Source organism: Salvelinus sp. IW2-2015, linkage group LG26, assembly GCF_002910315.2.
Source record: "Salvelinus sp. IW2-2015 linkage group LG26, ASM291031v2, whole genome shotgun sequence".
Classification (NCBI taxonomy): Eukaryota; Metazoa; Chordata; class Actinopteri; order Salmoniformes; family Salmonidae; genus Salvelinus; species Salvelinus sp. IW2-2015.
The window spans coordinates 38568336-38584283 of NC_036866.1; the positions used below are offsets into that span (position 1 = coordinate 38568336).

At 40.5% G+C, this 15948-nt stretch overlaps 2 protein-coding genes across 3 annotated transcripts in view; one reads left to right on the forward strand and one right to left on the reverse strand.

Annotated features, from left to right (window-relative positions):
- Nucleotides 1–2221, reverse strand: part of ccnd2a (cyclin D2, a) — a 209481-nt gene extending 207260 nt beyond the window's left edge. The window contains exon 1 of the mRNA XM_070435262.1: nt 2132–2221. The gene's annotated coding sequence lies outside the window, so the exon portion shown is untranslated. The remainder of the gene's footprint in view (nt 1–2131) is intronic.
- A 6039-nt stretch (nt 2222–8260) lies between these two features.
- The window catches only part of kdm7ab (lysine (K)-specific demethylase 7Ab), a 47831-nt gene continuing 40143 nt past the window's right edge, over nt 8261–15948 (forward strand). For both annotated transcript variants that reach the window (XM_023971078.2, XM_023971079.2), the window contains exon 1: nt 8261–8367. In XM_023971078.2, coding sequence (XP_023826846.1) covers nt 8270–8367 — 98 coding nt within the window. In that variant the 5' untranslated portion in view covers nt 8261–8269. The remainder of the gene's footprint in view (nt 8368–15948) is intronic.

Sequence of the window (15948 nt, forward strand, 5' to 3'; positions counted from 1 at the left end):
TACCCATAACATGATGCAGCCACCACCATACTTGGAAATATGAAGAGTGGTACTCTTCATATTGTATGTGTTGTGTTGGATTTACCCCAAACATAACGTATTCAGGACATGAAGTTAATTTCTTTGCCACATTTCTTTTCACATGTTCCACCGCAAATTGTCATAAACAAATCACACACACGTATGAAACCGCAAGCTCCCAGCTACTATCTAATCAATGCAACATTGGCAGTACCCCCTATTCATTTTTAATTCATTTGTAAACATTTCCAAAAAATTATTCCACGTTGACATTATGGGGTAGTGTGTGTAGGCCAGTGACACAAAATCTCAATGTAATCCATTTTAAATTCAGGCTGTAACACAAAATGTGGAAAAGTCAAGGGGTGGGATAACTTTCTGAAGGTACTGTTTTGGGGAATTCTCAACACTACCACATACGCATCAATAGCATTTACCAGAAGACAGAGAAAAAAACATGAGCCTCTCCTTAGAACAGCTGTGATGACTGCCACACAAACAATCATTTTCACTTCACTGATCACTTCACAATCTACTCTGTCAAAAAGCTGTCTCTTATTGCTGTCAATAAATGAAACCATTTGTATTTTACCATAGGCTTTAGGCTATAATGTATCATTTAAAGTTGTCACAAGACCATGTAATGCTTGTTTACTTATTTCCATGTCACTGCGGTGATATCTCTTTTTATTTGAGATACGACAGGAAATGGTGACGTCAATCTGTTTCTACTAAAGCTGTTTGATATCTGAAGGACAGTGACTTATGAAAGCGAGAAAATGTGTCATTTCCTTCTTGAAACGTCACTAAATATTCCAGATAATACCTTTTCTGTTTTCAAGTCACTGCATCACACTGCAAAGTGTGATTTATTCATAAACAAATAAAAACTATTATTGTGAATAGCTTGAGGTGTGCAAACGAGAAAATGCATAGGGGAATAAAGGGAATTCGTTAGTGTGTGCTCATTAACAAGTATTACAAATGCAATCTAATGTGAATTATTTGGGTGATTGATTGTGATATAGAAACATGTGTTCTCCATGACACCATCTATATACCCAACCTCCATTTGGCACTTCCTGGGCGAAAAGATGGGTTCTGAAAAGGACAGTCGTTCTTGCAAGCTCAGGGTCAACCATAAATCAATATCTAGAATCACAGACACGCCTCACTGTATTCTGACTCTAATATGATGTGGGTACACAGATGTGAGCAACTGACGCCCTTCATGAAGATTTCATATTGTTTGTGTCCCCCAACCCCATCAAAGTTTACAATCCCTGATCTAGAGGGAGTAGCTTATGGTATGGGTTTTCAAACCTCTCCTCTGGGGACCCCCAGCCGTTCCATGTATTTTAATTACTCCACAGCTAGCACAGAGGATTGTAAAATGTTCACCTAATCATCAAGCCCTTGAATAGGTGAACCAGGTGAGCTCAGGGCTACAGCGAAATTGTGAATCGTTTTGGGTCCTAGAGGTTTGAAAACCACTGGCCTATGTAATAGCCTATAGGTCCCAATTGTTCATTATTTTATCATGTGTTAACTATTCCAGACAGTTGGTATCCACTCATCATTTAGCAGGCTCGTTCATACAATCCGAACACATCAGGAGCAAACCCCCGATCTCTCAATTTCGAAAAGCATTTCAAACTGAACTGAGCAGGATTAATGGTTAGTTTACTTTGCTATTGTTACAAAAGGAAGACTATTGGACCGTGACTGAGGTGCTTCAATGAATGTGTGTGCCAGAGCTGTAGCCGACAGCTACAGGCTACAACCACTGTCATTTAACAGCCGTTACGTTACATAGTAGCGAGAAGCAGACCATTGCGCAATAGTGGGCTGGCGATTATCACGACAGTTTAGTTGGTTATTATTGAAAAATAACAATTGCCAATCAAAACTCAAGTTTGTTTTGCAACAGTTGAAAATTAGGGAAATTATTTGTGTAGGCTGTTAACTGAGATGTGTTTAACTATTACGGTAGCTATGCTATCTCACCGGATGTCTGCCAACGTTTCACTTGCGCTCGAGCTCAATGGAACAGCATAAAAGATGAGCAGCAAAATATTTTGTTACAAAATATAACCACATTTTCCATTACCTTAGTGAAGTCTTCCAGTCCTGCGAGTTTCCCAACGATACAGCTCACTGAAACGATCAAATAAAATATATTTCACACAACGTGTAAGACTTGTTTACAAAGTTTCTGCCAGATATCTGATTGGTCCCAGTAACATAAAGGCGACGCCCCAAACTCCAGTCTGTCGGAGAATTACTATAAACTGTATTATCAAAATTCCACAGTCGTTATCCACGATTGAAGGAAAAGTGGGCTACAGTCTTGAAGTTAATGCACTTACAAATACTTGTGAATCCCAATATTGCATCATAAAAGGATAGCGGTCTATATATATATATATATATATATGTGTGTACAAAAAGCTCAATATTTGTATAATTTATTTGTTGTTGTATTTTTTGTTTGCTCATCTTTATCAAGGGTGCCAATAATTATGGGCCTGACAGACCATGATGGTGCCAGTAATACATTATAAAGTTGAACCCTTGATAAAGATTAGCAAAAAAAACGAATACAAAAATAATACAAATACTGAGCTATATTCGCAATAACATCTGCTAACCATGTATATGTGACCAATAAAACATTTTAATTAGCTAAAAAAAAAATATATATACGATTTATACAGATTTTTTGAAAATATATTTAAAAAAAAATATTGGCAGCCCTGTTTTCAGTACTCTATCACCCTCCCCTTGCAAGGATAACAACACTGAGCCTTTTTCTAAAATGTTTTATGAGATTGGAGATCACATTGAGAGGGATCTTAGACCATGTCATCTGACCATAGCACCGGTTCCAATCCAAGTCCACTTCTATTGTAACTCTATGTCAACACCCATTGGGCTAGAATTCTATAGATAAAACGTATCGGTGCTCATCAGCCATTGGACATAAACATTACACAACAATTTGGAAATCGCAAATTCAACAATGAGTGGTTTAGAAGGAATCAGTGGCTAACTGCAAGCATTGCAAAGCAATCACTAGCCTGCTATTCAGTGGAGTAGATGTGTGGTCCACGTCTGGGTTTAACACTCCTTAAGGATCGGTGTCCGGCTAGCGGGACAACTTCCAGTGAAACTGGAGGGCGCGCAATTCAAATAAATAATGATAAATATTATGGATTTTAAACATTTAGGTACATATAAGTGTCTTATATCGGCTGAAAGCTTAAATTCTTGTTAATCTAACTGCACTGTCCGATTTACAGTAGCTATTACAGCGAAAACATGCCATTCGATTGTTTGAGGACGGTGCCCCATATCAATTTTTTTTRCCACCTGCACAGGTTTCATACATTCACATATAAAGATGAAATATTCACTTACTTTTTGAAAATCTTCCTCTGATTTGTCATCCAAAGGGTCCCAGCTATAACATGTAGTGCTGTTTTGTTAGATAAAAATCCTTCTTTATATCCCAAAAAGTCAGTTTAGTTGGTGCCATCGATTTGAGTAATCCACTCGTATTTTGACTTGCAGGCAAAGGAATCCGAAAATCTACCCATAAACTTTGTTTCAACAAGTCAAAATACATTTCTATTTATTCCTTTACTAAAATGTAATCAAACTATAATATTTCTTTCGGAAAGAAGTATGTTCAATAGGAAACCGATTTTAGCATGCAAGCATTGCAAAGCAATCACTAGCCTGCTATTCAGTGGAGTGGATGTGTGGTCCAAGTCTGGGTTTAAGGGTCTGTTTTCCAAGCTTAAAAGGATAAACATTCAACATTGGCCATGCTGTTAATCCAGCATGACTTCTGCCGCATTCAAAACACCTGGAAACTCGGAACTGGGAAATCTCAGACTTCAGTGAGTTCAAGACAACTGGGAAATCGGGGGGAAAAACTAGCTCAGACTGAGAAAATGCGCTTTGAACGGTCATCCAACTCGGAATTACAAGTCGGGAACTCGGGCCTCTTTCTAGAGCTTCGACCTGAAGATCACTAACGTCATGATTCAACTTTGGGGTTTTTAAAGTTCCCAGTTGTCTTGAAAGTACCATAAATCCAGAGAATGCCAGACTTTGATGACAAAGTTTAATGACAAAATTTTCCCACGAAGGACCGCCGCGTGTAAGCACAGCACAAGGTGAGTCCAAAAATGTATTGTATGCTGCTGCATAAATTATGTAATATGCCAGGGAGATATGTACAGTATACTGTAGCTAAGAAAGMAATAATAAGCATGTTTTCTGAATTCTGTCACTGTACATTTCAAAGTGCTGAACAAATAGTTATATTGACTACGTCCATCCTAGCTCGCTCATTGATATCTTAATCGAAATTAGGGATTGCCTCTGATCCGCTCGTCGTCTCCTTATGCCATAGTTTGTACATCACAATTGTCAGTAGAAACCACATTTGTTTAAGCAAGTCAGCCATATCAGCTGTGTTTTGTTAAAGGCAGTAAATGAGGCTGAATGAACTGTTTTGCTACGAGACAAGGCTCCGCTGAAAGCCAGGTGTAGCAGTTGTAAGGTGTTGGGACTCTGCTGTTGGGACAGCTTTATGTAGGCCCTAACAGTTTGTGGGCACCTTTTGTCACCGTTATAGTGCAATTAATGTATTGTTTAGTGTTGTGTTGTGTAGTGGCTTTGCTGGCATGCATATAAAACATTTTTTATTAGTTTTCCCCACCAAGATTTACATACTAAAATCGACACTGGTATAGGCCGATGTGATTGTACAAACAATGTAACTTCAAAGTGCCTATGCCATGGACTGTCAATCAATGCACCGAAGCTCCATTACATTTCTCTATCCCTATGCCATTTGGCTTTAAGCATTTTTAAGTGTATTATTTAGGCCTACACATTACAGTACAAATAGCCTACTCACTTCTTAAACACCAAATTATTGATCACACAATTTCCCATGAGGCCTAAACCACTGTGCACACACCGGTTGAATCAATGTTGTTTCCAACGTGGAATAGACGTTGAAGATTGAAAAGATTCGGCATGGGTCCCCAGATCCTCAAAAAGTTATACAGCTGCACCATCAAGCGCATCCTGACTGGTTGCATCACCGCCTGGTATGGTAACTGCTCGGCAAGTCGCCCCTTCATTTGTTTTTTACACTGCTGCTACTCACAGTTTATTATCTATGCATAGTCACTTCACCCCTACCTACATGTACAAATGACCTTGACTAACCTGTACCCCTGCACATTGAATCAGTACCAGTACCCCCTGTATATAGCCTCGTTAATGTTATTTTATTGTGTTACTTTTTATAATTTTTTACTTTAGCTTATTTGGTTAAAATGTTCTTAACTCTTTCTTGAACTGCACTGTTGGGTAAGGGCTTGTAAGTAAGCATTTCACAGTAAGGTCTACACGTGTTGTGTTTGGCACATGTGACAAATAACGTTTGATTTGATTTGACATCTGTGCCAACGACTAGGGTCGTTCCATATGATTTTAAACACTTTTTGACTGCAAGCCTTTTAATTTGAACGAAACCTTCCATACATGTTTGCTCTAAAAGTGACTTTTTGGACCTAAATACCAAAACATTCAGGAGATAGAGGTGCTCGAAGTTGACCATGACACATCCATGTCTTCATCACTGAAAAAGATAAATGGTAGAGTATGATATCACTTGAAAGCTTGCAAACAAGGTTGTCAAACTTGTATAATTTATTGAGAAAAAAAAAAAATCTTTTTTCATGTTCATATATTGTATGTTGTAGCTTAGACCGTATTTTACATCAGAGGTGTTGTGCTCACAATCGATTATGACAGTGTGCTCTTCAATCATGGCTGGGTGTCATATTTTGGCTGATAAATTAACACAAATCTGGATAAAATTGAAATGTCATCTTTTAAATGGTACCACAATTAACAGAATTATGGTTGGTCTTCACATCAGAGAATGATGACTTGAGTGGGAATATCCATTGTCTTATATTAAACTGTCAATCTTCCATAGGAAACCTATTGAAATCATAGAAATATAGATAATAGAATAGACATTCGCATTCAAGTTGACATTCGACGGTGGGCGGACTGGCGAGCCATCTTTCTGGTAGTAGTTGAAACCAGAGAGAATGCGCAAGAGAGGCCCAACTCCACGGACAACCTGTCTCCCTCCAGCAGGTGGCATTATTTTGTTGTTTCGCCCACCAAGCAAGGAATTTTTGTATGGAGGTCAATGAGTGTTAAATTTGGTCAACAACAAAATGTATGGTTTATTTCCTCCATGAGGTTTATTTGATTGAATAGAAGTTTTGTAATGCTTACATTGTTGCAAGTGTACTGATGTAAGTAGGACACGTGAAATCCCGGCAACTTTGAGAAAAAACACTGAGATGGCTATCCATTTTGATGGCATGAGGCTAGTAGCATAGCATTTCTCTCCATTGAATACAGGTGGTTGACGTAAACAACCCTCATCAAATATTCAAAAAAGGATTACAATAATGAGATGCATCCACCAATCCAAAGAAAGGATAGGCAGGCGCTAGACAGCCCACAATGACGCTTTGTGGACAACGACTCCCATTGTTAGGTTGTAGAGACATCTATCTTGTCAGTATATCCATAACTTTGTTGAAATGTAAAAATTCTATTTCAATGGTGTACCAGCTAAATTGTAGTGGTCTGAAGTATTCTATGATTTTAGGCTGGGTTTCTGTCTAGCATTTTGTGACATCTGCTGATGTAAAAAGGGCTTCATAAATACATTTGATTGATTGATATGATTTGTTACCTATGATTGAAATGACACAAACCCTCTCTGTATTTAAGAGAATGCTGTGTCTCAACCAATGGCGGGCATAACATAAAACCTCAGATGATCTAAAATAGGATCTAAGCCTCAATATATGTGAAAATGAGAAAATTCTGAGTTTACAATTTTAGATAATTGACTTTAAAGAAAAAAAAGTACATGTTTTATTTTTGCTTTCAAAAATATCAAACTCGACATGGATGTCTCATGGTAGGGTATGCAAAATGGGTTAGCTACAGATTGTACGCAAGATAATGTGATATAATCAAATATTTCTTAAGTCCATTACTGGGCGTTACAGGAACAACTCACACCAACCGCCACCATAGATTTGTCAATGGACACCAAAAATCTTTGGTGTACAATCTGTAGCTACACGATGAGTCAACTTTGAGCAACTCTGTCTCCTAAATGTTTTGGCATCCAGGTCCAAAATGTCACTGTCTGACCACCTACCATGGGCAAACATGTTTGGAAGGTTTCATTCAAATATAAAGGAGTGCAGTCAGAAAGTTATTGAACTTATATGGAACAACCATATATACATTAAAACTGCAATATGTGAATTCTAGAAGAAAGGATTCAGTAACTTTTTAACTAAAACCTGTTCTTGCCAATACGTTCTGTTCTCGATTCAGAAGAAACGTGTATATTATAAATGTATAGCTACAATGCCTACAAACACTACCAGTTGCAATGTTMTTCCTAGTGTAAGGACGTGGGTTGAAGGTCTTGTAATTGAAGAAGCTAACCGAATGCAGCACCAGTGCATCAGACTTCATATGTTAATGATGACACTGTATAACTCAAAAGGGGATATATTAAATACATAATAATGGGAGAGTGATTGACACAACCCCACACACTACATCATGGCAGCGCTGACTGATCTACTACCCAGAAGCCCTTGCTCTAATACAGGAGCCAATTAGAATACAGGTATGGATGGATATCACAATAAAAGTCCTATACATATGCCACATCACATTCCAGTCCCACACTAGTTTCCATACTTTGGGTTAAAAAAGATTTCGCCGTTTGGTCCAACCGGAATCGCCGCTTTAGCCAAACGTTTATACCAGAGGCCACGCTCTTTTATTAACAGTTTGGAGCACCTGGTGCCAACAGGCCACATCAAAGACCTCTGGCTTATAACACTCTACAACTTGTTATTTTATTTAGCGTGCATGCAAGTTGAGTTAATATAGCCTACATTACGGTGTTGCGATCGTTGCTTGGGTTGAATAATAGTAAATTATTGCTTATTATGATTAACAAATATCATGCTACACAGAGTGGTCGTGTGGTCTCCTCCAACGTTATCGTAAATGATCGTTTCGCCCTCGGCTTTTTCCGTGTATGTTGAAAACAGTCCCCGCCCAACTTTCTGGCTGCGTTGTTTGTTTGGACACTAAGAAGATGGCGGCGGCCCCGCTGTACTGTGTCTGCCGGCAGTCTTACGATGTTAGCCGGTTTATGATTGAATGCGACATTTGTAATGACTGGTTTCATGGCAGGTAAGGAGCCGACATATTCCTTAATGGCATACCTGAAAATGACAGGAGTGCGTCAACGACTGTCCTAATAATCTGTTAAGGAAAGTCAAGTAGTATTGCGATGTCAGTCTCGCTCTGTGATTAGAGGTTCGATCAAGACCGTGCAGAGCATCTCGCGAGCACCCAGCGCGAGCGAACGGACATTTGCGCAGCTTGGCTACATATTCGTTTGTTTACCTACTTTCTTTTAGACATACAACGGACGATGCGGTAGTTGAAATCGGAGTCATTAAACGTTGTATTTTTTTTTATCCCAGTGCCAGATCTCTGCACAAGTAAACACAGTACYCAATTATACGGAAATGAACTCCCTGCAATTGCTAGTTATTTTATATTATTTGGTTAGGAGTAGAAGGAACAGTTGGTTTGTCAGCCAATTGTACTTTATTTGCAGTAGATGTAGCTAGTCAGTTTTAGAGCAGAAACTTCGAATCAAGCACAGTTGTCTAGGCTCTGTTGTCGTTTAGTGTTTGTCAAGTTTTGTCTTGCGACTCCTGACAGCCAGCCAGAAATCATAAACCTTCATCTGTAGCTAAATGTTTTTTTTACTGTGTTAACTAGCTGTCATGTCACGATTCATGCCATGAGGATGCCAGATTAACTTGATTTTAACTTCTTTCAAATAAGTGACTTTTGTGGGTTTGGGGGGCAATAAACAATAGGCGAGGCAATGGGTGTACTGCCGTTCACTCCAGTACAGGAAGAGGAAGTAGCCTGAATTCTAGAGACAACATTTTGATGTTGGAAATGTTTCTCATCATTGAGAAATGGACCAAATGGGAGTGTTGGGTGGTCAAGTCGAGGACGGGAATTTAAATGTCCCTTCCGAACAAAGATGTCCACATGGCGAGAGCCATCTAGCGTTAGAATTCAGAAACACATTTTTAAGGCAAGTGCACGTGTTTGGCGTGTCCCTCGAACATCATGTTTTCCTAAAGACGAAACTTGACATTCTCAAAATCATTGTTCCCAAGGGGCCAGGATAAGAGATATGAATAAATTATCTATCACTACAGACACCCGGCTTCGTATCCAAGCTGCATCACAACAGGCCGTAATTGGGAGTCCCATAGGGCGGTGCACAATTGGCCCAGCGTCGTCCGGGTTTGTAAATAAGAATTTGTTCTTAACTGACTTGCCTAGTTAAATAAAATCTCACCACAGTTGCTTGGTTCACGCCAATATGAGGCCTCTCATCATGCATGTCAGAGGTGGTCCACAGTACGGCACATTATGTCAKGTTTAGCTTTACAGAAAAAAACATTTCTGCACTGAAACAGCTGGGCTTAACTATAAAGTGTGGTGCCAGGAACTGAGCAAGGAATTCATATCTTCTGCCTGCACGCTGAGAGAGATCGAGGCATGAACGCTGCACTACAACTCKTTATTTTCTCATTAACAAACATAAGTGTGAGTAAGCTCACTATGACCTAACTTAGTGCAGGCATGCCAAGGTTCACCTGGGACTGTGTGTCTGTACACACAAACGTGTTTACTGAAGGCTCTCTCAACAAAGGGATTGTAGTTAGGAGCTTTTATCTGTTACACCCTCTCTTCCCTTATTCCTCTGTGCCCAAGGCCCGGATTGCTCCCCTGCATGGTAGATTACGTGGGCCCAGCCGCATCCCTTTTTGGTGGGGTTGCCTTGCCTGATCCTGTGTGTTTTCTGTTGTTGGGAAACCTCTTGTCTTCAGTGCTGCCTGCCACCAATGGGATTATGCTGTCTAGCCGCAGGCAGACGGTAGGCTGTGTTATTATCAGGCACTGAGCACAGGCCAGTTTGGGAGCTGGGGAGCTGCAGAGGGGAGAGTGTTCGGGGGGGATTAGGCTATTAGAAGCGTTTTTGCTATTCATGCCAGACATTAATAAACTCTTACTGATGCTGTTCACACATTTTATATGCTTGGGTCTTTCTTCAGAGTCTCTTTCCTGGAGAGTGTTGCTTTCCTACTTTAATCAGTGGCATCAAATATGTTAGTATTTAGATGGCTGCCTAGAATTCTGACATTCCAAAGTGTGTGACACTGGCCATTTACACTATACAAGCGGCACTCGCCTAGCCACGCTAGCCTCGCCCTCATGTGGGTGCTAGCAAGCAATCGGCAGATAGCATAGAGGTGAAGTGTTGAGCCAGTAACCGAAAGGTCATTGGTTCGATTCCAGAGCCGACTAGGTGGGGGGAGGGGGTTTGTGCTGTCGAGCAAGGCACTTACCCAAATTGATCCTGTAAATTGCTCTGGATAAGAGTGCTTGCTAAAAAATTGATACATAAAAAGGTAGTACTACTAATGTTCCCTCTAATTTTTTGGGGCACTGAGTGCAAACTTGAACGTTGTGAAAATTCTTTGCAACTTCCGGTGTGTGTTTACTGTGAACACTGAGGCTGTATCTGTTTTAAGTTACATTTTTGACAGTGGCCAAGTAGGCTACTGTGGCTTTGATCATAATGTGGGCCTACCAGAGTCGCCTACCATAAAAAAAAAACTATGGAGGGCCTCCCGGGTGGCGCAGTGGTCTAGGGCACTGCATCGCAGTGCTAGCTGCGCCACCAGAGTCTCTGGGTTCGCGCCCAGGCTCTGTCGCAGCCGGCCGCGACCGGAGGTCCGTGGGGCGACGCACAATTGGGCTAGCGTCGTCCGGGTTAGGGAGGGTTTGGCCGGTAGGGATATCCTTGTCTCATCGCGCTCCAGCGACTCCTGTGGCGGGCCGGGCGCAGTGCGCGCTAACCAAGGGGGCCAGGTGCACGGTGTTACCTCCGACACATTGGTGCGGCTGGCTTCCGGGTTGGAGGCGCGCTGTGTTAAGAAGCAGTGCGGCTTGGTTGGGTTGTGCTTCGGAGGACGCGTGGCTTTCGACCTTCGTCTCTCCCGAGCCCGTACGGGAGTTGTAGCGATGAGACAAGATAGTAATTAATAGCGATTGGATACCACGAAAATTGGGGAGAAAAGGGGATAAAATTAAAAATTAAAATTAAAAAAACAATGGAGAAAAACGCATCCCATAACATTTTTACACGGAAATAGCTGTTTTATCATTCAGCCTACAATTTTTTGCCTAAAATGACATATCCAAATCCAACTGCCTGTAGCTCAGGCCCTGAAGCAAGGATATGCATATTCTTGGTACCATTTGAAAGTGAACACTTTGAAGTTTGTGGAAATGTGAAAGGAATGTAGGAGAATAACACACAATAGATCTGGTAGAAGATAATACAAAGAAAAAAACAACTGGTTTTTTTTGTACCATCTTTGAAATGCAAGAGAAAGGCCATAATGTATTATTCCAGCCCAGGTGCAATATACATTTTGGCCACTAGATGGCAGCAGTGTATGTGCAAAATTTGACTGATCAATGAACCATTGCATTTCTGTTCAAAATGTTGTATCAAGACTGCCCAAATATGCCTCATTTGTTTATTAATAACCTTTTATGTTCAAAATTGTGCACTCTCCTCAAACAATAGCGTGGTATTATTTCACTGTAATAGCTACTGTAAATTGGACAGTGCAGTATTGGCTTTCTGCCAATATCAGATAAGTCTATGTCCTGGGAAATTTTCTTGTTACTTACAACCTCATGCTAATCACATTAGCCTACGTTAGCTCAACCGTCCCGAGGAAGGGACACCGATCCCAAAGAAGATTTATTAACTTTAGCTTGTCCTTCAGATAAGGAGGTGCCTGAAAATGTTGTTTGATGCAAGAAAGCACTTTACAAAAAAAATTCATTATTATTCCCAATATTACTGGGAATCAGACAAATTATGCTATACTATGCTCTGCCTATTGGCTACATAGCTTATTTAATACCGTCTCAAAATACAACACTTCCCCTTTAAGACAAAGCTCTTTACCTGACTAGCTTTTCAAAGATGGCTAGAAATGCACCTGTTTGTGCTCTTGTCGGAATCAACCATTCCCCCATTGTTGACTAGAKATGAGCTATAACTAGGCTAATAACTCACTAACTGGCAAAGAATATGAACCAATGTGCACGTGTCTACATGCAGCTCTCACTTATCTCAAAACAAGAGCATCTACTCACGACCGCTCATACTGTAGCCTAAACACAGTCCAGTTCAAAGTGAGGGGCACAGATCCATATGTGACCGACCGGCTCGATTCGGTCTTAATATGGCTGCAGTTAACGGGATCGATATGACAACAGCCAGTGAAAGTGTAGGGAGCCAAATTCAAACAACAGAAATCTCATAATTAAAATTCCTCAAACATACATGTATTTTATACCATTTTAAAGGTAATCTTGTTGTTAATCCCACCAAAGTGTCCGATTTCAAATAGGCTTTTCAGCGAAAGCACCACAAACGATTATGTTAGGTCACCACCAAGTCACAGAAAAATTCAGCCATTTTTCCAGCCAAAGAGAGGAGTCACAAAAAGCACAAAGAGATAAAATTAATCACTAACCTTTGATGTTCTTCATCAGATGACACTCATAGGATAACAGATAACACTTCATGTTACACAATACATATATGTCTTGTTCGATTAAGTTCATATTTATATCCAAAAACCTCAGTTTACATTGGCGCCATGTTCAGAAATGCCTCCAAAATATCCGGAGAAATTGCAGAGAGCCACGTCAAATATCAGAAATACTCATCATAAACTTTGATGAAAGATACATGTTTTACATAGAATTAAAGATACACTTGTTCTTAATGCAACCGCTGTGTCAGATTTCAAAAAGCCTTACGGCAAAACACAATATTCAATAATCTGAAAACAGCGTTCAGCCACAAAAGCAAGCCATACAGTTACCCGCCAAATTGTGCAGTCAACAAAACTCATAAAAAGCATTATAAATCTTCACTTACCTTTGCTGATCTTCGTCGGAATGCACTCCCTGGACTCCCACTTCCWCAAGAAATTTTCGTTTTGTTCGGTAATGTCCATCATTTATGTCCAAATAGCTATTTTTGTTAGCGTGTTTGGTAAACAAATCCAACGTCAGGAAGCGCGTTCACTAAAAGCAGACGAAATGTCCAAAATTTCCGTAACAGTCAGAAACATGTCAAACGATGTATTGAATCAATCTTTAGAATGTTTTTAACATAAATCTTAAATAACGTTCAGATGACCGATGGAACAGAGCTCCCTCTCATGTGAACGCGCATGGTCAAAGCATGGTCAGGTCATGGCAGACCTGACTAATTCCCCTCTCATTCGGCCCCCCTTCACAGTAGAGGCATCAGACAAGGTTCTACAGACTGATGACATCTAGTGGAAGCCGTAGGAAGTGCAAACTCATCCATATCTCGCTGTGATTTCAATAGGATCTTGGTTGAAAATCGACCAGCCTCAGAATTCCCACTTCCTGTTTGAATTTTTTCTCAGGTTTTTGCCTGCCATATGAGTTCTGTTATACTCACAGACATAATTCAAACAGTTTTAGAAACTTCAGAGTGTTTTCTATCCAATACGAATAATAATATGCATATATTAGCAACTGGGACTGAGGAGCAGGCAGTTTACTATGGGCACCTCTGGGCACCTTTCATCCAAGCTACTCAATACTGCCCCTGCAGCCATAAGAAGTTAAGTAGTAAAATTTGAAATTGTGTTTTTTACATTGGATAAAAGTAGAAACTCTGAGCTAYAAAATGGTATATCATACACTACAGTTGAGGAACAATGGGAAAGTAATTCTGCTTTGAAAGTTGATACTTGTAACCTCACWTGAGAAAATGGSCCTTGAATGTTTTGGTAAACCTACTGGAGAGCTCTTTGTCTACACAATTCAGCATCGTTCACACCCTCTTAAGCGTCAGCCCATCTCTTTAAGGATTCACATGTACAGTGCATTTGGAAAATATTCAGACCCCTTGACTTTAAATAGTTTTTTCCCCCTCATCAATCTACACACAATACCCCATAATGACAGAGCAAAAAGAAGTTAAGACATTTTTGCTAATTTATTAAAAAATAAAAACAGATCACATTTACATAAGTTTTCAGACCCTTTACTCAGTACTTTATTGAAGCACCTTTGGAAGCGATTACAGACTCAAGTCTTCTTGGGTATGACGCTACAAGCTTGGCACACCTGTATTTGGGGAGTTTCTCCCATTCTTCTCTGCAGATCCTATCAAGCTCTGTCAGGTTGGATGGGGAGCATTGCTGCACAGCTATTTTCAGGTCTCTCCAGAGATGTTTGATTGGGTTCAAGTCCGGGCTCTGGCTGGGCCACTCAAGGACGTTCAGAGACTTGTCCCAAAGCCACTCCTGTATTGTCTTGTGTGCTTAGGGTTGTTGTCACATTGAAAGGTGAACCTTCGCCCCAGTCTGAGCTCCTGAGAACTCTGGAGCAGGTTTTCACCAAGGATCTCTCTGTACTTTGCTCCGTTCACCCTACCCTCAARCCTGACTAATCTTCCAGTCCCTGCTGCTGGAAAACATCCCCACAGCATGATGCCGCCACCACCATGCTACACCGTAGGTATGGTGCCAGGTTTCCTCCAGACGTGACTCAATCTTGGTTTCATCAGACCAGAGAATCTTGTTTCTCATGGTCCGAGAGTCTTTAAGCAAAATTTGGCAAACTCCAAGCGGGCTGCTCGGCCTTATACTGAGGAGTGGCTTCTGTCTCGCCACTCTACCACAAAGGCCTGATGGGTGGAGTGCTGTAGAGATGGTTATCCTTCTGGAAGAGGAACTCTGGCCCTCTGTCAGTGACCATTGGGTTCTTTGTCACCTCCCTGGCCAAGGCCCTTCTCCTTCGTTTGCTCAGTTTGGCTGGGTGGCCAGCTCTAGGAAGAGTCTTGGTGGTTCCAAACTTCTTCCATTTAAGAATGATGGAGGCCACTGTGTTCTTTGGGACCTTCAATGCTGCAGACATTTTTTTTGTACCCTTCCCCAGATCTGTGCCTCGACACAATCCTGTCTCGGCACTCTACGGACAATTCCTTCAACCTCATGGCTTGGTTTTTGCTCTGACATGCACTGTCAACTATGGGACCTTATATAGACAGGTGTGTGCCTTTCCAAATCATGTCCAATCAATTGAATTTCCACAGGTGGACTCCAAACATGTTGTAGAAACTTCTCAGGGATGATTAATGGAAACAGGATGCACCTGAGCTTAATTTCAGGTCTCATAGTAAAGGGTCTGAATACTTATGTAAAAATAACTTTAAAAATGCAGAAATATCTTTTTTTACATTTGCAAACATTTCGAAAAACCAGTTTTCGCTTTTTCATTATGGGCTATTGTGTGTAGATTGAGAATTGTTTTATTTAATCAATTTTTAAATAAGGCTGCAACGTAACAAAATGTGGAAAAGTCAAGGTCTGAATACTTTTCTAATGCACTGTACTTAAACAACCAAAGATTTCAAGAATAAAGACGGGTTTATACTACGTCTATRGACAGTTGTCGCAGTGACATCATGAACATTCTATTGTCGTCCGATGTCAAACTTGTCGTTATCAAAACATTTAAACTACAGGCTGCATGACATCAGCAGCCTGTTGGTCCAAAATAGCATAACTAGTGTATTTTAACACCAATAAACCCATCTGT